This window comes from Lissotriton vulgaris, chromosome 8 (genome assembly GCF_964263255.1).
Source record: "Lissotriton vulgaris chromosome 8, aLisVul1.2, whole genome shotgun sequence".
NCBI classification, from domain to species: Eukaryota; Metazoa; Chordata; class Amphibia; order Caudata; family Salamandridae; genus Lissotriton; species Lissotriton vulgaris.
The window spans coordinates 2,282,197-2,306,654 of NC_141696.1; the positions used below are offsets into that span (position 1 = coordinate 2,282,197).

General features: G+C 44.3%; 2 protein-coding genes across 2 annotated transcripts in view; one reads left to right on the plus strand and one right to left on the minus strand.

The window, feature by feature from the left end:
• Positions 1-24,458, plus strand: part of LOC147693195 (NACHT, LRR and PYD domains-containing protein 12-like) — a 1,166,314-nt gene that overhangs the window by 595,470 nt on the left and 546,386 nt on the right. The window lies entirely within an intron of this gene.
• On the minus strand, positions 730-2,280 carry LOC147693196 (endogenous retrovirus group PABLB member 1 Env polyprotein-like). The gene has a single exon (XM_086933620.1). It carries the CDS (start codon positions 2,278-2,280, stop codon positions 730-732), a length of 1,551 nt encoding a protein of 516 aa, XP_086789746.1.

The window sequence follows — 24,458 nt, forward strand, 5'->3', positions numbered from 1 at the left end:
TTGCGTATGTGGGTCGCTCTCTTTTATACAAGATTTTGCCATTGCACAACATGTGAACAAAAGGTTACAACTCAGTTCCCACAGTAAGCTTCAAAAGGGTCGCTTTCATGTCTTTAGAACTCTGGAACGTAATTACAGTAACATCACCGGTTCCCAACTGTAAAAGCACATCTTCCCACCGTTAGGCACATTCCACTTGAGTTGTAAAGGATAGAGAGAAAAGACAAGAACAGCTGCTAGGAAGTCAGACACACGTAGAGAAAAGAGTGTAGGGGTAATATTGGAAGCATGATCGTAGGATCAAAGAGCTTGATCCCAGCACGTGCACGGCTGAAACAATAGCCCGGCATGACAAGATTACCCTCAAGCTGAGCCATCTGCCTTCGCAGTGTCATTCCTCCGGCCATAAAGACGTATGAAAGGAATATGCGTCTTCCGTAAGGCTTGGGAACCAAAGGGTCATGAAGCGAACAGTTGCCTGCTCGCTGACTACGTGAGGGCAAGAAACAAAATGGATGCCGTATCTAAAATGGAACCCGAGGGTTCAGATGGAGAAACACGTAAATTAGGCGAACCCCTTCGAGTAGTGTAGCGAAAATGCGTACACTTAACGAACTCGCCATTTACGGTTCTTAGATACCAAACTCGTCCATATTCGGCAATGCCCAAAACGTCATAACGATTTTCACGGAACCTCAGACGCTCCTTTTGCCCTCATGTAGGCAAGCACTAGTCGGAATCATAATCGATCTCGATATTCATCAGATCATTCAGATGTTGCTGAAACATTATTCTATCCATCAATGCCTCTTTGGTAACAGATGGCCTTCTCATGCACGTTGTAGCACAAAGGCCACATAAGGCAGGACCACACTGTACACAAAGACAACACGTGAACAGAAACGTCACAACAACCCCTATGATCATCAGAATCTTCCAACCCCAAGTCGACATCAGGCCCCAAAACCATCCTAGAAGCGTCCAATTTCCCTCGTCCACGTGTATGGACTCCGAGATTTTGTGCAACTTAGAGATGGCTTGATAAACCGTTGGAGCGTTATCAGGTATGAATATGCAGCAACTCGAATGGATGACCTTACACACACCACCTCTATGTGCTAGCACAACGTCTAGAACCATACGGTTCTGTAACGTCATAAGTCTGTCCGCCTGAAGCTCGGCTGTCAAATTACCAAGGGCACTTGCGGTTATGTTAGCAGTTGACTCTACTACGCGAGATAACTGTCTCAGATTCCTGCTATTGACCATAGGGCCCCAGAAAGGTAGGAAACCCTTAAAGAAGTCTCCTGCTTCTTGACCGGCAGTATCTTCTTTGCTAATAACACCTCTCACAACTCTAGTTCTGTGATAATCTGCAGCAACAGTGAAGGTCGGAGGCAAGAGATTTGCAATATAGCAGGTACCCGAGAAGTCATGAGGTAACCACGTATATGCTCGATCATAACATACAAAATAGGTACCCTTGGCAGTTAGGAAGACAGGGGAAGAGAGCATCGGTAAGACGTATGTCTCAGTACAAGCACTCTTCCCAAACCGCGCTCTCGGATTTCGACCAAGACCTTCCAGACAGAAGTGACCAAGGTGAGGTACAATCCATATCGGTGATGAGCTTTTAAGCTGCCTATCACCCACTGATACACTATACTCAGTCTCACTTAGTTCCTTATACGCTCGCACCTCCTCCTCTGGGATAAGCGATGCGTCAAAAATATCTCTATCTAAATCAGCAATAGCTAACGCCAGAGACTTGTGGTACGGGCCAGGACCAAATTTTGCTGAGCGTGGTTCTCGATGGGGGTAGGAATCTAGTGCACTTCGGAACATAGTTTGGAATGCTCGAGCTGACCCTTGGGAACTATAAGGAAGGACCAAATACGGAATACCTTTATCCATGGTATGTGGCATTAACCCGCACACCCAACAATTTGTGGTGTTTACCACTAACTGATGCTGATGCAGAAGTTGAATAAAGGAATTGTTTCTAAATTCCGCATGTCTGACTTGTTCGTGTTGCGGCAGAAGATGAAAGGAATGTGGAGAAACAGTAGAAGCGAAGTTTAGATCATGAGAAGGAGGAGTAGGTATAGTAGAAGGCAACAATAACTGAAAACCATAATATACTCCCCCCACCAGCAGCATAGATACAGTTAGGAACAACATGAAAACATGCAACAAAAAACATTTTGTACGAAACACCGTATATAATGCAGATCTTTGCGCCGACATTTTCTCTCTTTTCGACAGCTTAGAAAATTCCATCCTCTAACAACCGTCCGCGACGTTCTTGACGCACTTCGTTCTGAGTAGCGATTATCAATTCCCAGGAGTTCCCAGAAATTGACAAAAGAAACCGACCTAGTGTCGATAGCTGCTAAACAGAAGAAAGTACCCGCACGGCCCTACGGCCAACCCGGATGATAGGTTCTAGATAAATTGAACATTCAATTTACTATAATGTTCTTGGCTGCATGAAAAAGAAAAAGGTACACAATATAAAATGTCCACAATGTTCAGGGCAAATGGGAAAATTCAAAAATAACAAAAAATTATTTATTAGTCTTTTGTGCGTGGACGAAGGAAGTATCGGCTGCTTCCAGGGCGAGTCCGATCTTCAAACAGTGGATTGGACGACAAATGAGTGTTCGCTTGTTCAGGCAATTGTTCAGCACTTGACTTCTCCAAGATTGAAGGAAAAGGAATTATTTGAGGGGAATCAACAGGAGTGTCAGATATGGGCTGGGCTTCGCTGAAACCTTTTCTCATCCAAGTATCCGCTTGCAAAGGAAGTGGAACCTTCTTGGTGTGGGTGGCATGCACCCAATGCTTCCGTCCTTCCAGCCGAACCCCCGTCCTCGTTGCTAGTAGCACCTGGAAAGGTCCCACAAACCTCGGTTCAAGGTTTCGTTTTTGTCCGAAGTTGCGGGTCAACACCCAATCACCTGGTTGGAGCCGATGACCAGGACCCTCAGTTTGCGACGGCAGAGCCTCAAAGACCTGTTCATGAATCAAACTCAATTTAGCAGTCAGATCATGAAGATAATCAATCAGCATTGGATATTCAAGTCTGTTCAACTCTTTTGGTCTTGGAACTCCCCAAATATTAGCCGGACGACCGAATACAATCTCATATGGGCTAAGCCCTACTCGAGAGTGCACAGTTGCCCTGGTTGATAGGAGAGCTAGAGGCAAAGCATCTGGCAATGATAAACCAGTAGTCGCCTGAATTTTAGCAAGTTTTAGTTTCAGGGTGCCATTGTATCCTTCCACCAAGCCCGCTGACTGAGGATGATTAGCACTATGAAATTTCTGTACTATACCTAAACCACGACACACACTCTTCATCACACTTCCCACGAACTCACTTCCGTTGTCTGACCATACGATCCGAGGCATTCCATACCTGGGGAAAAACTCTTTGAGCAGAATTTTTGCTGTGGACAGGGCAGTATTATCCTTAAGGGGGTAAGCCTCAATCCATCTGGAGAACGCACATACTACAACCAAAACATACTTCAAATTGTTGCATCTCTCCATGTGGATGAAGTTCAACTGGATAACTTCGAAAGGACAGGTAGGAGGGGCAAAATGACCAGGTGGAGTGGGGGTACACTTTCCAGGGTTGTACATCAAACATACCATACAATTCTTTACCACTCTCTCTGCACACTTAGTAATACCATCATTCTTCCATACAGGAGACAACAATTTGCATATGCCTTTTGCGCTAATATGTGCTGTACCATGAGCCATTGTAACAACCGCAAGCACATATGCATCCGGTAACATCCATCTCTGTTTCTCTGACAAATCAACCCAACATCCATTCTCATCCAACTTTCCCATGCTCTCTTTCCACTTTGTCTTTTCTATCTCAGTGGCCTCATTCTGTATTCCCTTCACACTCTCAACTGTGTCTTCACACATACTAGTCTCCGTTGGCCATCTCACTGAACTCGTAACATACATTCGGTTTGTCAAATCTTTAGCTGTCTCCTTAGCCGTCTCATCTGCAAACGCATTACCACGACCAACATCATCCGTCACTTTCCGATGCGCACTACACTTAATTATTGCCACCTGCTTAGGCAATGTAAATGCATCTAAAAGATCATTCACAAGCTGTCCATGCTGAATCTTTGTACCATGCGACGTAAAGAATCCTCTTTCTCTCCACAATCGCCCAAAACTATGCGCCACACCAAAAGCATACAACACACACGCTCTCGTCAAGGCGATCAATTCAGCAGCCTGGGCCGAATTCTGACTCAATCTTGCAGTTTCTACAACCGTACTCAATGTCACTACAGCATATGCAGTCGTCACATCACCATTCGGCAACTTAAAACACGAACCATCAACATACAAAGTACCATCAGGGTCTACCAATGGAGTATCTTTCAGGTCAATACGACCTTTTGTTTCCTCTTCAGTTCTCAGAAGACAGTCATGCGATGCTACATCACTTAACTCCGTGTTGATCGGCAGCAATGTTGATGGATTCAACACATTACATCGTTTTATCCGTATGTGACTGGCCAGTAACGTCAACTCATACCCAGACAACCTTGCGCTCGTCAAATGTTGAGTTTTCGTTAGGTTCAAAAGAGTGTCAACTGCATGCGGAACCATCACCGTGAGCATATTATCCATGACCAGACCTGCGGACTGTCAAATGGACGCCGCAGCTGCCGCTGTTGCTCTTAAACAACTCGGCAAGGCTCTAGCTACTGGGTCTAAAGTCGAAGAAAAATATGCACATGGACGCTGTTTGTCACCAAATTGTTGTGTCAAGACACTCAACGCACAACCATCCCTCTCGTGAACATATAGTGTAAACGGCTTACTGTAATCAGGAGTACCCAACACAGGAGCCGAACACAATGCTTCACGCAATTCAGAAAAACCTTTCTGACACTCTTCAGTCCATGGTAAAGGAGATGAAACATCCTTGCACGTAAAGGCTATCAATGGTTTTGCCAACAATGAAAAATTTGGAATCCATTGTCTGCAGTATGACGTAATACCTAGAAAGGCACGTACATCTCTCTGAGTTTTTGGCACAGTCATTCGGGAAATCGCTGCAATTCTCTCTGGGGTCAACCTTCTGCCCTCTTTTGACAATAAGTGACCCAAATAGGTTACTTCTTGACAACAATATTGCAGCTTAGAAGGCGACACTTTGTGATGCAAGCCATGTAGATAGTGTAATAATGATACTGTAGCCGTTTTGCAAATAGCCTCTGTATCGTCTGCCACTAATAGGTCATCAACGTATTGAATCAAAGCCGCACCCGTCGGTAACACAAATGCATCAAGTTGACTTTTAAGTGCTTGGCTATAAATCGACGGACTTTCACAATAGCCTTGTGGTACGCGTTTTAGTCTGAAACTGCGACCACCTAATGAGAATCCGAATAGGTCTCTGCTTTCCTCAGCAATCAGAATACTAAAGAAAGCATTCTTTAGATCGATTACCGTGAACCAGGAGGCAGAGGCTGGAATCAGAGTTAACAAAGCCGTGATATCAGGGACCACGGGGAACTGTGGAATCACAATTTTATTCACCTCTCTCAAATCAATTATGAAACGATACACAGGAGGTTTAGATGGATCAGTTCGTTTAAGAATGGGTAGCACAGGACTATTACACATGTTTCCGCGAGTTTCTTCTATGACATCCTTTTTGATCAGGTCATTAATGATCGCTAATAGCGCACGCTCGCCATCAAGTGAGATACGGTATTGAGGTATACGTGGTAATCGCACATTTGGTTTCAGTTGAATCACATTGTAGGCCCTGCGCATTGGAATAACATAAACAGTAGTATCGGACTTAGCGAAGTATCGACGTCCATTGGTACTGCTGATGGAAGTGAAAGACAGATGTCCAACACGCATTCATCTCCGCATAGCATACATCTTAGTACCGGTAAGATACAGTTCTGCCATATAGGTCTGAATGAAAGGAATCAGGTCATGTTTAGATCTCTCAGCCTGGCTAATCCAAGGACGTTAGTTATCCTGTCCCGGTAGCGCATTGCTAGGATTGTCTCTTCCATTCCCCTGGGAGTCTTGTCTGAGCTGGGGCTTGCCATAACGAAGCAGTAGGGTCAAAAATAAAATCCCTGCTACGAGTCCCAAAAATAATGGTATGCCGCCAAAAACAGAGTGCACAAAATTAGGAATGATTCCCAAGATTGCTTGAAAGGGTGTTAGCAGTCCCGTAAAAATCGTCTTAAATATGCCTGGGATGCCTGTGACACTAGACATGTTAAGGAGTTGGCTTAGCATTTGTACGAAATGCACGGGGCAATTTGTTGATAAAAGGTCATGAACTTCAGTAGCTGTCCTTGCAACTAGAAGATCATACGTCTCTTTTGATGACGTTATAGGCACTGTTGTCTGTAAAAGTACAGATTTCATTTTGCTTAAAGTATCAATTCGTATAGAATAGAGATTCAGACGAGGCCAGATGGGAGTCACTGTGTCTGCAGGCCCACTCGGGAACAATGCCTGCATACAGCATTTGACCATGGATGTTACTCTTACTAGATAACTTTTCCCTGGAACAAGGCCACAACATCTGTGATCCGTTCTAAGAATGTAACTCCCGTTTGCAAGTTGCATAAAGAAGGGCTCTATCTGAGTTGCAGGTGTGACAAGCTGGTGGCATGAAAGGTTGTTTGTATTTCCATCACAAGCTCCGTGTAAATTAATACCCTGGCACAAAAGTGTACCGCTTAGCGAATGTTTACAGTTGTCACCACTAAGAAATACATTTTTGTCGCTGTCACTGTAGCAAGAATGTGTGTATGGTAATTTCCATTCTGATTTTACATATCCTTTACCTAATAGTTCATACTGGCCAGTAGGTATGTACTCAAGGCACTTTTTAAATCGGAAAGTTGTTATCGGAATAGTGATAATTCCGTGTATTATCCATTCAATGACAGGACTCTCTGACATTGTCAATGGTAATCTCTCAAGTTTTTCGATGCTCAGGATTGTATAGTCTGCTCCTTTCTGTGCCAAACTGATTTGTTTATCAGTAAGGTTAAAAACGGAAAACAATGACGTTGTGTTGATTAAACGCCAAGGCACATAGCCTGAACGAAGATTTTGCAGCCTCCAGCCTAATTCTATAATAGAACGTAATTGAGATTGGCCATGTTGTAAGATTAGCAAGTCTCTGTCTATCACATCAAAGGCAGAGGATACAATATTGTCCAACGAATATATTCTGGAGGACAGAGTCATTAACCCATTGTCCACTACAGAAAGTGATTTTTCCAAATTAATACGATCAATTTCTCGTATTTTTTCAGCTGTTTCAATTTGTGTGACTTTCCAAGCCTCGTTGTACGCAGCATAGATACTGGTCGCTATGAAACGCTTTTGACGCTGTTTGCGTGGTCCAAGAATGAAATCGCGCAAATCAGCACCATCTTTTAGTAAAGACAAGTGTTGCTTAACTTCAGCCAGTGTGGATGATGTTAGCCATTCGAGGCAGAGTTTCCCTACACTGTATGTTGTTATTATCCCTGGATGTTGTCTCTGGGAATATCTAGGGTCTAGTCTGGTCATTTTTAACCCCTGTGTTTTATTCAGGAATCTATCTTGACAGTTGTTTGTGTCAGTAGGCCAGATTAACCACTTTTTCCAATCAGGATGTGTTCTGGTAAAATGTAAAATTTGTGACACGTCTAACTCAATATCTGTAGTTGCATTTTCAGGTATTGGCTTTGCAATAGACGGTGTTTTAAGGTCTTTGTTCTTAGCTAGGCCAAGACAGGATGTTTGGTGTATTGTGTCATTTAAAAACAACATTTGTTCTGGTATCATGCAGGTTCTGAATAGTGCTTCAAGGCCTTGTACCTGCCAATCTTTTGTACCCCAAATGGTTATTGTTTCAATGTTATTTTTCCAATAATCAAAACCAAATGTCATCATTTTTTCATAAAATGCTTCTGAATATATCAATTTAGAATTTGTCAGCATTGTTTTCATTCCTGTTTTATCTAACAGTTTATAATAAAACGTTTCTGCATTACTAGTGTTAAACCCTGAGAAGTACTTGAATTTCTCAAAGAATGTCTTAGAACTGCTTTTAGGTGGTGTTGCACAATGTTCCCATTGATTATACATAAAAACATTTCTAGGCCTTGCAGATTTATGCAAGTAATGGCCGCCATAATGGGTGTAGCAGAAATTTTGCTCATAACTAGATGAACCTTGTAAATAATCATGATCTGTGAATCTAGCTGACATTACTAAATCAGACATCATATCATTAATACTGTTAAAGTCCCAATCATCAGAGAATGTACTGTGTTTTACAAAGTCACTTAAGGAAACCTTCAGTTGATGAGGATACTTCAGGATCTCGACCGGACCATAAATTTCATAGTCAGTTTTCTCCCATACTACCCCACCAGGTGTTGGAATGGCTGTGACATTTACTGTTGACAGTTCTCTTTTCTTCACGTGGGATGATCTGTGTGGTTTGAGGACTAAGTTGATGTTCTGACTTGCTGTGTCTATTCAATTGTAATAAACTTTCCTAAAATTAAAACTAAAATTAGGCATAGTAGGAGTATGAATACCCCTGAAATAATCCAATGCTCGATCAACGGTGTATCCAGATATAATTCTTTGATTAGTTGAAGGAGTTCTTTTGTATTTTCTGAAAAAGTCTTTTTTGTTTCTGGCATCACTTCGGGGTCGTTTTGATCTTCAGAGAAGTTGTCGAAGTTGATGAAATAACCAGAGGCAGTTCTGTCAATTGTTGGGATCGAATTTTCAATTTGTCTCTCGCTGGCATTTTCTGATGCCACATTATTGTAGACTGGAGTTTCTTGACGAACTGTTTCAATCTGTGTCTCAAGAGGCACGAGTTCCATGGCATTATTGCATAGTCCTTCATTGTGCACTGCAGGCTGATCGAATGTGATTAGTCTTTCAGTTTGAACCTCTTGGATTGTTGCAAGTTTGGGTATTCTGTTGTTTCTTGGGAGTCCACTGGGCCTACTGTTGATTATAGGCCACATGCTTGTGGTTTTACCAGATCGATAGACACGACGCTGTTCTCCTTTTTACCAGCAAGGGGCGGTAGCACAACTGATCTTGTTCCGGTGACTGCCAAGACAGGTACTGCTTTTCTGTAAGAAGGCCCAAATTCCTTCTTCACCGCGATCTTTTCTCTGACTAGATCCCCAATCTTTGGAATCCAGACAGGCCTTGCTGGGGCTGTTGCTTGAGGTGCCTCGTCAGTGGTAGATGGCTGTTGCTTTAACTTTGTGTTGCTTAAGGATTTTCTTGTTTCATTCAGTTCCTGTAAGACAGCCAAACGATCCTTTACATCAAAGTGCGTTGTTTCTTCTTGTACCACTGACATCTGACTATCGAGGTCCTGAATACGCATTCTAATTCCGAACAATAGTTTGTATGGGCTGAAACCTTTTAGAGAATTTCTTGGCAAGTTATTAAGACTAGTTTGGACACTTATTAAATGTTTGACCCACCCAGTGCCTGAACCTAATACCTTCGCTGTTATAGATTGCTTTATGCTTTATTTAAGGTTTTTTCTTTCAACCACACTATTCCCTTTCGGGGTACGGCGGACAAGAATACCGCAACCCAATTCCCATGCCGGCCATGGCCTCCTTATAAGCTCGAGGGCTAAAAGCAGGACCCTGGTCAGAATGAAACGTGGTAATTGCGTATGTGCCGATAAAGACTCGCAAATCTTTTATAACCGTTCTGGCGTCAGCCGAGCGCTGGGGCCTCATTTTTTAAGTGCGTTTAGCCTTAATGGTGTACAATGGGACGCGCTTCTCTTCTTTGATTGCGCAGATAGATCGCCTTATGCTGTCTATCAGGGTTCCTGAAACTACACTGGCCTGTTCATTACTGCGATCTCTGTTGCAGTTTTCACAATTTTGAGCAAAACATTGAATATCTATGCTCATTCCTGGCCACCAGTACTCTGATTGTAATTCTTTCAGAGAATCTTTAATTGTTTGGTGTCTCAGACCCAACCCCATGTGTGCTTCCAGTAAGAGGAAGCCCCTCCTGCTCCTGTTTGGAATTACTCTATCCCCCACTCCAGGGATTCGAGCAAAAGGAACAGAGTTTGCATCGATTATGCACGAATAATTGAGTGGATAGTTCACGGGTAGTGCTGCACAGTCGCCTTTTAAGGTCGTTTTAACTGCCAGCATGGTTTCCCCGTCTATGTATTTTCTTGCACGCTTTTTTGTGGCTACGGAAGCCGGTTTAGTTGCTTCCGCTATGGCTGTGTTAGCCAATGAATTCCCTGCAACGTGAACGCCATCACGTTGAAGACTCTGTGCGTGTATCACGTGAGTCTTTTGTAGTTCTTTCTGTAAAAGAGCTACCTCGTTCCAGAGCAATTTATGCTTTATTTTGGCACCTGTGTCATCTTTGAAATCGTTATCAATCCAGCTCTGCAGTTTATTATTGTAAGAGTTGACGCAAAAATGAGAATCGCACACGATAAGTGTCGGGAATTCACGTTCTGCATTTTCGAGCGCCATCTTTAAACATCTGATTTCAGTTCTCTGAACCGAACAGTTTCTTACAGATTCAGTTTTTGTTACTTTCGGTCTGAATTTACCGCACAGCCAACGACCTTTAATGATCGCACATGCTGCATTGTAGGATTTGCTCTCTACATTAAAATGCTGTACAAAACTATCTGTATATATATATATAAAATCTTTATTCGGCTTATTCACAGTGGAAAAACCATAAAAGTACACAAAATATCATACACAGTAAAAATACACATGTTACATATGTTTCTGGTAAAATTCATTTCATAGTTAAAAGAAAAAAATTAATCAAAATGTGCAAGGTGCCGCTTATGCTCGAACTGACAAGGTTTTTAGAGGTTCTTTCTATGTTTCATAATACACTTTAGGAAACTACTAATAAAATAACAGACATTTGCCGTTTCCAACATTTGCAGTCTTAAAAGGGCAGGTCTGCACTGTCTCAATCCCCAAGATTTTAATATCGGTAAAAGCCAGGTCTTTCTGTGGGCTTGGTGGTATTTACAGAGCAGGATCACATGCAAGTTCGACTGCGTTGATAGACCGTCACAAGGACAGGGCGGGAGTATAGCATCCCAACAGTTTTGTGACGGAAAAGTGACCATTCTAAAGAATATATTTAGCCTAAATCTTGTGATAAGCATCCTCTCGTAAGTTGGTATTTGGAGTTCCAGGTACGGGTGAATGACAAAGGCTACTTGGATCATGTTTGAGTGGATCACTGCCGTTTTTGAGGAATTGGATGCGAGTCTTAACGACTCCAAATGGCGTAGTGCTTGGCGTTTAAGATCTTTTTTTGGAATGTCCGTTATAGATGTCGGGTCTGAATAGTAGTTCTCAAGGCCTAGATCGGTGAAAAAGTTCCTAACATATAAGAGCCACTTTATTTTTGCAGAATTGTCCATGTTCATTGAGTCTGCGATGATAGCTTGAGTCAGAGCATTTTTGTTTGATTTCCAAATGCGGCGCCACAACATCAGAGGTTCTATTTTAATTAAATCCTCTAGGTAGGGTATAGCTAATTCTAGGTGCATTGCGTAGATTGAGGTGCCTTTGGGGGTAGCTAGCAAGAATCTTAGGAAGGTGTTTTCCACCTTCTGAATAGGACTAATGTCAGTGTACCCCCAGACTCCTGCACCATATGTTGCGATTGCCTGGCATTTGGCATTATAAATCTTAAGGAGCTCTACTGGTGGTCTTTTGCCTAATCTCTGAGAGAAAGTTATTAGAGCTGCAATTGATCTCCTGAATAAAAGTGCCCTTGTGCTCACTGCTTGCTTCCAACAGAGTTGGTCATCTATCATGACCCCCAAGTAGGGATAGTGGGGGGTAGGTTCAAGCTTTTGGTTGTTGAGGACTATGGGATAGGTTCTTTTTTGGCCTCTGCCAACTGTCATTACGAACGTTTTTTTCACGTTCACCTTTAAGTCTAAATTGCCCATGAAGGACGTGTATCTGCCCACTGCTTTCTGGAGTTCTTTGGGTGTTCGTGCTAGGATGACGGCGTCGTCCGCGTAGAGCAGGGCTGGGATCAGGCGGCGATTTATGCGTGGGAGGTCCTGGGCCCCCCTCAACATCTCCTCCTCTAAGCCATTAGTGTAGAGTGAGAAGAGGAAGGGGGCCAGGACACATCCCTGCCTGACCCCACGCCCTACGCTAAACGGGGACGTCAACTCTCCATTAACGCCAAAGCGTACTCTGGCTGTAGCCCCGGTATAGAGCTCTCTGAGGAAGTCTAAAAGGGGTGGATCTACTCCCAATTGTGCTAAGACCCTCCACAGCTTTGTGTGCGAAACGCAGTCAAAAGCTGCGGAAAGGTCGACAAAGACCATATATATCTTAGTGGGGATGGCCTGTGTATATTTCCCCATTATTAGGGTAAGATTGAGGACCTGCTCTAGGGTACCAAAACCTTCTCGGAATCCAAATTGGATATCCGAAATTATGCCCTGGTCCTCGGTCCACTGCTGGAGACGCTCTAGAATCACTCTCCCCACTACTTTCCCGAGCGAATCCAGCAGTGAAATGGGCCGGTAGCATTTTACATCTTGTCGGTCCCCCTTTTTGAAAATGGGAACCATTATTGATTTTGTCCAAGAAGTTAAGATTCCCTCACTTGCTGCTGCTGTACATACTCTAGTTAAGATGGGGGCCCAGAGGTCTTGGTTACTTTTAAAAAGGTCCACCGGGACCCCGTCGGGTCCTGGTGCCTTGCCTGATTTGCTGCGCTGCAGAGCGTCTATGAGGTCTGGGATGTCAAAGGGGACCAGGATAGGGTAATTAACCGTGGGGAGTGGGGATTCTGTTGGTAGGGTGTTCTTGAAAATTTCCTCAAAGTGGGAAACCCAGGTATTTTCGTCGATGGCGACTTCTATTTTTGGGGTATCCTTTTCTGTGAGATATGGGGTTCTGACCGTGCGCCAGAAAAGCTCGCTGTTTTGTGAGACTGCGCCTTGGTGGAGATCGTCCCATAGCTTTTGCTTGAGTTGGGCAGTTCTCAGCTTTCTTTCCCCTGTGTATTGGCGCCTGAGCAGCCGGATCTGAGCCGCATCACGTGGGTTGTTTTTGAGTGCAGATTTTAACTTTGATAGGGCCGCTGTGCAGTTATGATTAAACCACTTTGGTTTTGTGGGGCGGTTTGGTTTAGGTTTTGAGGTGAGCAGGTCCTTTATAGCGTCTAATATTAGGTTAAAATTTCTCAGGACTTCCTTGTGACTAGTTGCGAGATCCAGGCATTTCATTATATTTGGGTAGGACCGCGTTATTAATTTTTTCATTATGTCAGATGGGTTAATTTTAGCCCATCTGATTGTTAGTCCATTACATTTACCAACCTCAATCTTGTTCTGCATGAGAGTGGTCGCCATCTCCGATTTATGGGAGAAGTTGGCAGGCATGAACAGTGTTATTGTTAGGGCTGCGTGATCGCTGAGGGGAGTGACAATGACTTCAAAGTCTTTAAATTTCGTCATTAGGCTTTGGGAAAGAAATATAAAATCTACTGTGGTCTTATGTCCTCTGCCCACATAGGTCGGTATAAATTCATTTGGGTCTGCTTTTACATGATTGGCAATCTGGAGATCCAGATCTGATAGGGCGATGTTAATTATATTTCCTAATTTAGAGTGAGCGAGGTGTGCTAGTGGGACGTTGAAGTCGTCCACGATCCCACAGCACAGTAGGTTGGGAGCTGTGCAGGGATGGAGATTAAAATCGCCCCCCCAAATTAAATGGGTTGCTTTATTTGCAGGGCTCTGGTGGAGTGCTTGTTTTAATTTATCGGTAATAGTAGTGAGGAGAATTATAAAGTTTTCTTCCGATAAATAATTATACGTATTGGTCAGAATGATAATGTCTTTGTTGGGAAGGGTAAGTGATAGAATTTGATGATTGGCGTCCTGGGAGAGTGTGACCACTTTATTGAGAGGTAGGGAATTTGAGATGTAGATTGCTAACCCGCCTTTTGGTCTGCCCATTGTACTGGTTAGGGCTGGAACATTGTAAGTTTTATAGCCTTGTAGATGAAATTCTTCTACGGACCATGTCTCCTGGAGACAGATTATTTGGTATGGGGTTAGGAACTTCTGCGCAGAGCCATCCTCGATTTTATTTCGGAGGCCCGCGATGTTCCAATAAGAGGCTATGATAAATGAAGAGTCATCGCCAGATTCTACTTCTAGGGTTATCGTGTCCTTGTTACTGATAAGTGAGGAGGTGGTATTGGGCTGTAGAGGGGAGGGTAATTGGATGTCAATGGGAGGGATTTCTGTTAATGGTCAGTCGACCATTTCTAAGCCGCTAAACCTATTGCTTAGCGGAATGTTTTGCCATGGGTCCCATCGTGATTGCTCTCTATGTGGGGGCCATTGTGTATAAGGTCTTCTATCATCCCACCTTCCTCCCTGGCGGCGTTGTCTCACTGTATGCCAAGAGTAGTCTGGCTCGTATAGATTAGGGGGACCGTGATATCTGATGTTTGAAAGGTCATCCTGCTTGGGGAATGGGACGGACCAAGGAGGCTCCTGCTCCTGTATATAGCCGTCCACTTGCCTAAAGGGGTAAAAAAAGGAGAGGGACTTGATCTTGATTCCTCCATTTGTGGTGATGTCTTCCCAGGCACAGACATAATCCGCTATTCGAGGGTCCTCGAATGTGATAGTGATACAGTCCCCGGGAATGGTTTTTCGGGTATTGCCTACCCACGGTACCCTGGCTACAGATCTGATTCTTCCACGCCAAGAGGATGGAATTGGGCGGTTGGTCTGGAGCCAGTGCTGAGCTTTATTTTTTAGGGACCAGACCGGTTCTGGGGTAAGATCTGTTAGTTCTGGAACTCCAGCCATAACTACCACATAGGGTGAGGCCTCTGGAGGGAAATCTGCTGGGAGTCTTGGAGGACCAGGATTCCCCGCAGTATTTCTCTTGAGCCTGCCCGCAGGTGTTTTTGGTGGTACGGGTGGGGGGGGTAAGGTTTTTGTTGTTGTTTTATGCATGATTTTCCCTGGGGTTTTATTGGCTGTACTGCTTGGTGCCGTCGGAACCGCGGCAGTAGTAGCAGCCACAGCTGGGGAAGTCGAAGTGGTGGTCTGTTGTGAATTGCTAGTGGAGCTTTGGGCTACTACAGTTTTTGTTGTTTTGGTCGAATTTGCGGTATTTTTATTGGTCGGCAGATTTGGAGTGGTTATCCGGAGGGTCTTTTGTTGTGGATTGGGTAAAGAAGGATTGACAATAGATGCATTGGTACTTATTGTTTTTTTGCTATAATTTTGTACTGGTTTTTGAGGACATGGTGGTAGAGATGACTGCTGATTTTGTAGAAGTTTAGAAATTTGCGATTCTAGGGTTGCTAACCGGTGTTCTAAGGGTTGTAACGCATGTTTGACTACATTGGCTATACTAGAGAGTGTTAGTTCTTGATCCTCGACAACATTCAAGTCCACCAGAGTTTGTTTAGTGGAGTAAGGGTCCAAGACTATCAGGGAAGATGGCTCCTTCTCTACCTGATGGACTGACGCTAGGATCTCAATATGTGTCGCCCTATCATCTTGGATTTGTGGGATGATTGGTGGTATTGTCAGGTTTTCTGGGGTGGTGGGGTTTCTAGGTACCCTTTTCTTGCTAATTGCTCCCTCCCTCCTACCCCTTTCTAATCTTTTTTCTGACGAAGACATTTGTGCAGGTGTTGTTGGAAGCAGTTCAGGGGTTTTTTCTAGATCAAAGCTGAGTTGAGAGTCCGCTAGCTGAGATACTGACAGGTCTACTGTGTTCGGTAGGCTGCGTCTCTCTCTAGTTGGCGCCAACTCTGCATTTGGGGCTCCTAGTGCTGGGGATCTGGCTTCCGCCAAGATGCCTAATGAGGATCTTTTTGCGAATGCCAGATCTAGGGAGACCCTTTCTTCAATGAGTGATATGCTTTCATCTATGAGAGTGTTTGCCTTCGCTAGAAAATCATCCATAGGCCCAAGCAATTTGCCTGCAGCGCTAGGGGCTTTGGTTTTGGTTTTGTTCCCTCTCGTAAGGACCATTGCTGTTCTCGTTGGGTTGTGGAACTAAAGAAAATCGTGGGTATGTTATTATAAAAAAGGGTCAGATGATAATATTAATGTCAGGGGGGTGGCCCAGTCCAGTCTCTACCAGCCTCTAACGGCCTAAAACGGCCCGGTCTTTGCCCGGTCTTCGCCCCGGGCAGCGACCCGCGCGCGACCCGCGGCGCGTTAGAGACTGGCTAGATGTAGGGGAAGAGAGGTGGGCGTGGCCGCCGGGGGAAGAGGCGCCGGCTGCAAAGAGCGGTGGTTTCTGGGCCTCGCAGTCCCCCGGTAGGCTGTTCCTGGGCACAACCAATGCACTGCTACCTGGGCGGGTCGCGCTGAGAGCGAGATGGAAAACTGCCGATTGCAGTGATGCTCCCACCAGCCGACCTCTGCCCCAGGGAATGCGGTTTGGGATTTGGGCAGAAAAGCAGTTCCTCGTATCAGCACAGATGAGCAGGTCAGTGAGCGGCACCCGCGGAGCGGGTGTCGCGAAAGGTTATAAAGCAGCGTTCCAATCAGTGGGCGTGGCCGCCGGGGGAAGAGGCGCCGGCTGCAAAGAGCGGTGGTTTCTGGGCCTCGCAGTCCCCCGGTAGGCTGTTCCTGGGCACAACCAATGCACTGCTACCTGGGCGGGTCGCGCTGAGAGCGAGATGGAAAACTGCCGATTGCAGTGACGCTCCCACCAGCCGACCTCTGCCCCAGGGAATGCGGTTTGGGATTTGGGCAGAAAAGCAGTTCCTCGTATCAGCACAGATGAGCAGGTCATCTATCTGTATAGATTATACAGGCGTATTGTGGGAGAGGCAGAAGTTCGATTGGCAGAGGATATTCTTCTTCATATTCTAAATCATTCAGTTCGTTTAGGAGCGGTCCGTGATAGAATTTCACGTCCTCTGCTGCAAGAGAATCTACGTACTGTATCCATTTCGGATCCAGTGACACTGTAGGCAGGTTTACTGGGCTGAATAGCGCCTCGAAGGCGGATTCCGCTGTAAGGATATTAATCCGTTTGCCGTGTGCTAATTCTCGTTCATTTGCTAATGCAATTTGCACTGCTTTCACAGTTCTTTCTGTGGGACTGAATGTTTCTTCTGCTTGTGTGTACAAGTGAGATTTAATTGAAATTAGTACCTTTTCTCCCTCATTAGAGGTTAGGTACGTGAATCCGCATCTTCCTGGGATGACTCGGATTACAAGACCGCGTGTGTTGTCACGTGTATCTAATTTAGTTTTTGCTAACATGTCTGTTTGCAGTGATCTCAAAATTTCTGTGTGTTTTTGAGTCCAATTGATTTGTTTAAAATCAGGTTTAATTAGTTCGTAGAGAGGTTTAACCCTCTCCGCGTAATTTAGAATGTAAGTTCTTCCGAAATTCAGAAAACCTAGAATCGATTGTAAATTCTTCAGCGTTTTTGGAGCTTGGAGTACAGCGCACTTCTCTAAGAAGTTGTCCGCTAGGCTTTTTCCTTCACTTGATAATTCGTATCCTAAAAATAATATTGTCAGATGGGCAATTCGAGACTTTTTAAAGTTGAATTTGTAACCCTCTGCTGCGAACCCAAGTATAATGGTGTTCACTCTTTTCAAGTGAGTATCCAAGTCGTCATCTGTTAGATAGATGTCATCGACATAAGATAATGCCTCATCATCATATATTTGTAGTAACTCTGTTACTCTAGCTGAGAATAATCCTGGGCTGTTCTTGAACCCCTGTGGGAGTCGACAGAATTTTTTCTGCGACCCAAATGCTGAGAAAGCGGTCAAATATCTGCTTTCTGGAGCAATGTTTTGACAAAAGAAACCATTACATATGTCTAATGTCGTTTTATATTTTTTCCTAACTATATTATTCATTAGGGCTGCACTATGCGAGTTCTGTACTGCAAAAGTTTTACAACATGAATTAAGGTGTCTGTAGTCCAAAACTAGACGATATGAATTGTCTGGCTTGGAGACAGGAAACAAAGGATTGTTCATTTGAGAGGTGCATGTTTCAATCACCCCTGGTATTCAAATTGATCTAAAATCTCCCTGACTTGTTTTTTAGCTTCTTGCTTAACTGGGTACTGCCTCTGTGCAGTAGGTTGATTTTTTAACTGGATTTTGTGAGGAGGAGAGTCCTCATCCCATCCAACATGATTCTTATACAACGCAGGTGCTTGAGCAACTGCCCATTTCCTTGCATAAGTATATTTTTTGTGAATCGGAATGTGAATCGAGAAGGCAGGCATAATCATTTCTTCGCCACGAGGGCACTCCCTGACAAACTCTGGGGGGCAATCTTTTTCAGCTATCAGGATATCATAGCCTTTTGAGAGTTTATCCCAAAATAGACCCCTTATTTTCCTAGTCTTATCACCCTCTATACGCAATGTTATTTCGTATATCTTATGGGGTTCGCTAAGTCTGGTGTCGGCAGTTTCAACCTGAATGTATTCATTCGTGTCCACTGTCTCCAGATGACTCATCAAGATCTTGCGGGCTATACTGATTTCTGCTGCACTGTCCAACATTGTCAATGCCCACTCCCCGTTTTTCAACTTTGTCCTCAGTATTCTCGGCATGTTCGATTACTCTAATACTGGCTACCTTCTTTTTCTGAAATTGAGATTTTTTACTCTGAGCAGGTTCCTTGTCTTTGGACTTGGTGTGCTCTCCTGGGTCTGACCGTCCTCTTCTTTCCGTTTTCTGCGAAACAGATCGAGAGGGACGTGTATCAATACTTTGATATCTAATAGGTTTTTTCAAATTATCCCTATTTCTAAGGTTATATCTTTTCTCAGAGGGCTCCCGCTGGGGAGACTGGTGTTCTCGAGTCGGAGTTCTTTCCCTCCGTCGAGGAGACCTTCCTCTGGACTGGAAAACTTTTTCCTTGGGAGTGGATTGTTTATTTCCATCCCAACTCTTCTTAGGAGTGTTTAAATTATTTTTAATAAATAATTTTTCAGGATTTTCGAGCAGTTGGGGCTTTACCGGTTTTCCACCCAAGCTGTCTCTACCTAATTCTTCATAGCATTTCTCTATGATTCTGGCAAGCTCAATTGGTTAACCTGTTATATCTGTTTCCCTCAACTTCTGGCGGATCGCCACAGATGCTGCTTCTCCTTTTATGTTGGCTAGTAATATAGCCGAGACCTGCTTGAAGTCTTTCAGTAATTTTATACCTAGATTTAAAGCGGGCTCTGGACCGTATTCATTCTGAATCTGTTTTAGCACTTCTGGTATTACCGCCATAGACGGAACACCGTGTGTTTTTGTGTAAATGGAAGCAAAGACTGTACCCCAAGTGTCACAGTCCTCTATGTGTGGTGCGATTCCCATAGGAAGGCAGATGGTCAAGATTCTGTGTTTCTCAATAGGGGTAGTATCAGGAAATACTGCCTCTATTTGAGTGATTTTCTGTGCTAACCAGAAAGGAATTTGTTCCCGTTTTACGGGTGTTTTACCAAGACATGATTGTATGTTCTGTGGTGTAATTTTATTAGTGTTCCCCTGATGAGGGGTCAGCTGTGGTACATTAACAGCTGGTTGGACTGTTGCAGTCCGCATTACATATTGGACTAATTGCCTATGTATTTTTATAAGTGTTTTTAGCTGTACTAACAGCTCTTCTCTTGACATTTTTTCGATGTCCGGATGTGGTGTGTAGCTGGCTAGAACCGGCCACGTTGCTCCTGGTCTACCTAGTGGACCGAGCCTAGTTATGTGATCATTGTGTTTTAGGGCGCCATTAAACCAGAGCAGGTGCTCTTGAAATTTAAGAGGAATTTCTATCTCCTCGAAAGGAGCGTACTCTTCCGGTGGATCCTCTACTGTATAGTAGTGGAACTCTTGTGTTGCGGCGTTTGCCGCTGGAAATTTTATCCATGAATAGAATACCTCTGTCTGCCGATATTCGTGAGCCTCTATCACGAAGACGACTGTACCACCCTGTGGTGTCAGTCCGTTTTCTATAAGTTTTAAAGTTATAGATTTTCTTAAATGTACCGGAATGATTATTGCATTCGGTTCATTATGTAGGATACTTGCGTCGTCCATCATTAGTTGTACTGCTAATATGGTCGCATCCCATTCATCATCACTTTCTAGCATTTACTGCCTAAAAAGTGTTTTTGCAGAGTTGGTCTCCAAGGAGACAAAGATTAGGTGCACAATATTTTGCAACACTGTATCCTTCAACGTAGAATAAACCAGAGCTTTACATAGGAATCTCTTCCTACTAAGGTCGGGCGGATTTTAACCTTTCACCCACTCCAGACGTCTATTGGAGTATTTACGGGAGAAAGGGGTCTGTGTGAAATATGCACGACTGAGTTACTCTAACGTCTTGCGTTAGTTTATCGCCTTACCAAACGTTGGGCGCCATGTAGTGTAGTTCCTAGTTCCCCACTAGGCCCTGCGCATTGGAATAACATAAACAGTAGTATCGACGTGGAACTGCGGATATTCCAGGCCTCCACTGACTATGCTAAACTTAATTGGGTGTGTTACCAACTAGCTCAGAGGTCACTGGAAACTTTCTTCTCTGCATAGGAATTGATCAGCTTCCCTGGCGCAGATAAGAAGGGATTCAGCTTTCCAACAACCGTGCAACATGACAACTTTGCTCCTCAGATCAAGAGTCGATCTCTAGGGTCGTGTGAAACAATAGACAGGTATTTCACTCAGGCAGTCTTAGTGCAGTTTACTTTCACGATATGTAGAGAACAGAGAGACGGGCGTTTGTCAATAAAGGGTTAACATTTATTGAACAGTCTTTCTTCTCATACAAGAGAAATGAATTGCCACAATTGCAAGACTTGTTATTATAAAAAGTACGTACAGTAAGATAAGGATTGTGAAATAATACTGTAAAAGCATTGATATGGTTTCTTAGCCATACAATGGTTTAAAAGTAATAAAACATATATACAGTCATATATACATTAGGCTAACTTACTCAAATGGTGCTTCTAACTAAGCCTACCCCAGTGTGCCTGACCTAAGCCTAACACGTGGAAGGGAAGCAAGTAAGTAGCTTTAAGTTAAGTTGGTTTTGCCAAGGTTTGCTTCAAGAATTCTCGTCTAAGGGTTTAGTCAACACCATACCTCTGAATAGAATGATGGAGGTCTGGTATCTCCTTCAGGGGGAACTCGATATCCCAGTCACCCGCGAGGGCAGACTAGAAACGCTGGAGCTGGATTTCTCAGCCGGAGAAAGGCAGCGTCTCTCTTCAGCGCGTCGAGAGGAGGAGGGGGGACAGCGTCCGCGGGCAGCTTGGCATCTGCTGGGCTCTTCGCAGAGGGACGGCTGTTCAGCTCCTAAGCTCACCACACCATTGTTCGCGCTTTAGCAGCGATAATGGTATCAGTAGCTTTACCACCGGGACAGCAGCAGCATCAGCGTACTGCATACAGCATACAACAGCAATGGGACACCAGCAATTGCTTAAGGCAACGTTGGTAGTATTTATACCTGACAGGTGCCTGGTTTGACGCAAGTTTGCTGGACATAAGACGTCAATTAAAGATGTCACTGGAAGTGATAGCTATCAGTTGCTCATTAGAGTTCCATTACTAATCAAAACACAACAAGCGGGGATTTCCAGGTTTGCTGAGTTTTTATCTTGTTGAAGAACTCGGAGTGTTAATCTAGGAATATCAGATAGTGACTTCTGCTCTGTCATTGCACTAATTGGTTGCAAAGGAAGTGGCAGAGAACTATTCTGGAATGTGGCTCCGTTCGTGTGAGGCCAGAGATGACTTTCTGAATATCGCACTTGAACGGTTATGCCAATATAGGGAATAAATGGATTTATAGCCGAATAGGGGCATAAGGTCACAGTATCGATCAGGAACCTAGATAAACACACAACAACATAAGGTGGGATGTCCAACAGACCCACATCATTGGGACCTGTGGCCCATAGAGACGCAGGAAGGGAACTCAATTCCGGCGGGAATTTATCGATCGACAAGTACATGGGAGAGATGACTCTCCGACCTAATGTAAGCCTCACTCCTTCAGGAGAGCAGTACAGAGTCGCATATAACCGTTTTAGCAAATCCAAACCCAAAAGATTCCCACCACAACCAGTAGATAGAATCAATGGAGCCTCCAGCACACGAGGACTAATCGTAAGGGGCAAAGGGCTAGAGACAGGATTGCTAACCGGGGCGCCAGAGAATCCAACGGAAACATTTGTTAAGCCAGACAAAGGTGCGCCAGGGAGTTTCGAATGCATGATAGAACTTTTCGTCGCACCAGTGTCTAACAGAAAAGGCTCAACTACGCCAGATGTAGCAACTGCGACGTAAGGCCCACTCTGATCAACCGGAACTGATACTACTCCCTCTCTCTGTCGGTGGCTGTCCTAGTAATGGTCGTTTGCAACAGTCTCATGTTCAACGTAATAATCGTCCACATGATACTGTGTAGATCTAACTGACCCCGCATTACGCTGGTCAAAACAATTATTTGCATCTGCTGACGTATTATAGCGCTCAGTTTGATTCTGGTAAGTACCGCGGCCTCTACCTCGTGATGCTTGTTGAGGACCACCACGACCTCCTCGTACTGATACACCATTAAGGCGGTCACGTAAAGCCGGGCAATCATATTTTATATGTCCCTCTTTCCTACAATATGCGCACTGATTATACCCAAGCATAGATCTAGAGTCAAAGGAGTCAGAACGTGACTGCATTCTGGAGGACTGCGATTGCGGCCTATACTGCTGTTGCGAATCATTTTGATTCGAACGTGGAGGATACGCCTGCTGCAACAAAACCTTTGTTTTGAGCTCTTTCGTTTTCTTGTCTGACCGATCACTTTCTTCTTTCTCCCTATTCTCATAATATTGAGCAGTCGCTAATATCTGTGCAGTGGTTGAAACAGCCCATGCACTTTCTGAATTCTTCAATTTGTTGCATAGCTCAGGTAATAGATTCGCTACAAATTTGTCAACAAATAACCGTTGACCTCCCTCAGTACTCATATCCTGACCGGTATGATCAACAAATGCCTCTTCGAATCTCGTAAAGAAATCGGAGACACTCTCATCCTTCTTATGTTTACAAGCTGCTAATTTATCCCAGTTTACCTTCATCGCCGGCATAAGCGTTTTCATGAGCGTAATAATTCTCTGTGGCCGATCCGTAATTACCTGCTCAGGTTTAGCCCCACCAACTTGTCGGCCATCAGCCGCTATAAGTGCAGCCCAATCACCGCCTAACTCATTCTCATGATTTTCCTGACGAATTTTCGCCCAAATCAGTTGCGGCACAACATTTCCGAACAGCATGTCAATGTCAGCAAGGTTCATAATAGTAGCATCCACTAATTGGGATAACTCCTTATAATAACCTGCCGGATTCTTACGTGGATCAGGCAAAGATTGTTTAACCTGCAAGACCTCTGATCGCTTCCATGGGAGGTGTATCCAAACTCTTTGGAAATGCGGTAAAACCGGAGGAGCAGCAGTAGCATCACCTGGCATCCATACTGGCGGAACTTTCCTCATAGGGTACTGACCAGGAGTCACTTTCCAAGTCTCGAAATCGTCATCAGTCGACACTCGAGAAGACACTGTGGATCTAAATGCTAACAAGCGCTCCAAAGCACGCCGTACATCTCCACCTACGATCATACCGTTCGAAAATTGACTCTGAAGTTCAATCATATCGGGCGGTACATTATCTAAGTCATCATTATACCATTGTTCTCTCAAAGAGTTACTCATTTCTTCGAACACGAATCTCTGCGTAGGCTCATTAAAGTGAGAAAACGTGTCGAAAACCACACGTGGAGGGTAGTTAACAGGATGTCTTATCCATCTACGAGCCATATTCGCTAATGTTGCACTCTCCCTTCCACCAAGGATTTGACTTCGCCTCTGAGGAGTATCAGAAATGCTGGATGGTAGTATCGATCCGGACAGTGGTGAATAGAGCGTAGCAACAGTATTAGAGATACGGGTAGGAGCAGAAGGAGAAGAAGGAAAAAGAACAGGAGCGACAATATTAGAAGTGAACGTAGGAACAGTAGAAACAGACAAAGCAGTCGAAGTAGCAGAAACTGGCGGTTGAGGAGGTACAGACAAAGGAACAGTAGACATAGGAACAGATGGAGGGACAGACGTAGGACCAACAACGGGCTGACCAGCAGCCACTGGAACAACTGGAGGAACTACAGGAGGAACTACAGGAGGAACTGCAGGAGCCGTAGCACCCTGCGCATAAGGAGGGGGCGATTTCATTAAGTACGCTAGCAGAGGATCCTCCTTTGAATCTTCTTCTTTCTTATCTAGACTAGTTGGCAAAGCCGGATAACATTTGTCTATCCGCATATGCC

What these genes read in the sequence shown, in the direction of transcription:
- LOC147693196 (XM_086933620.1), bottom strand. Translation starts at nt 2,280, where the DNA reads ATGGAATTTTCTAAGCTGTCGAAAAGAGAGAAAATGTCGGCGCAAAGA.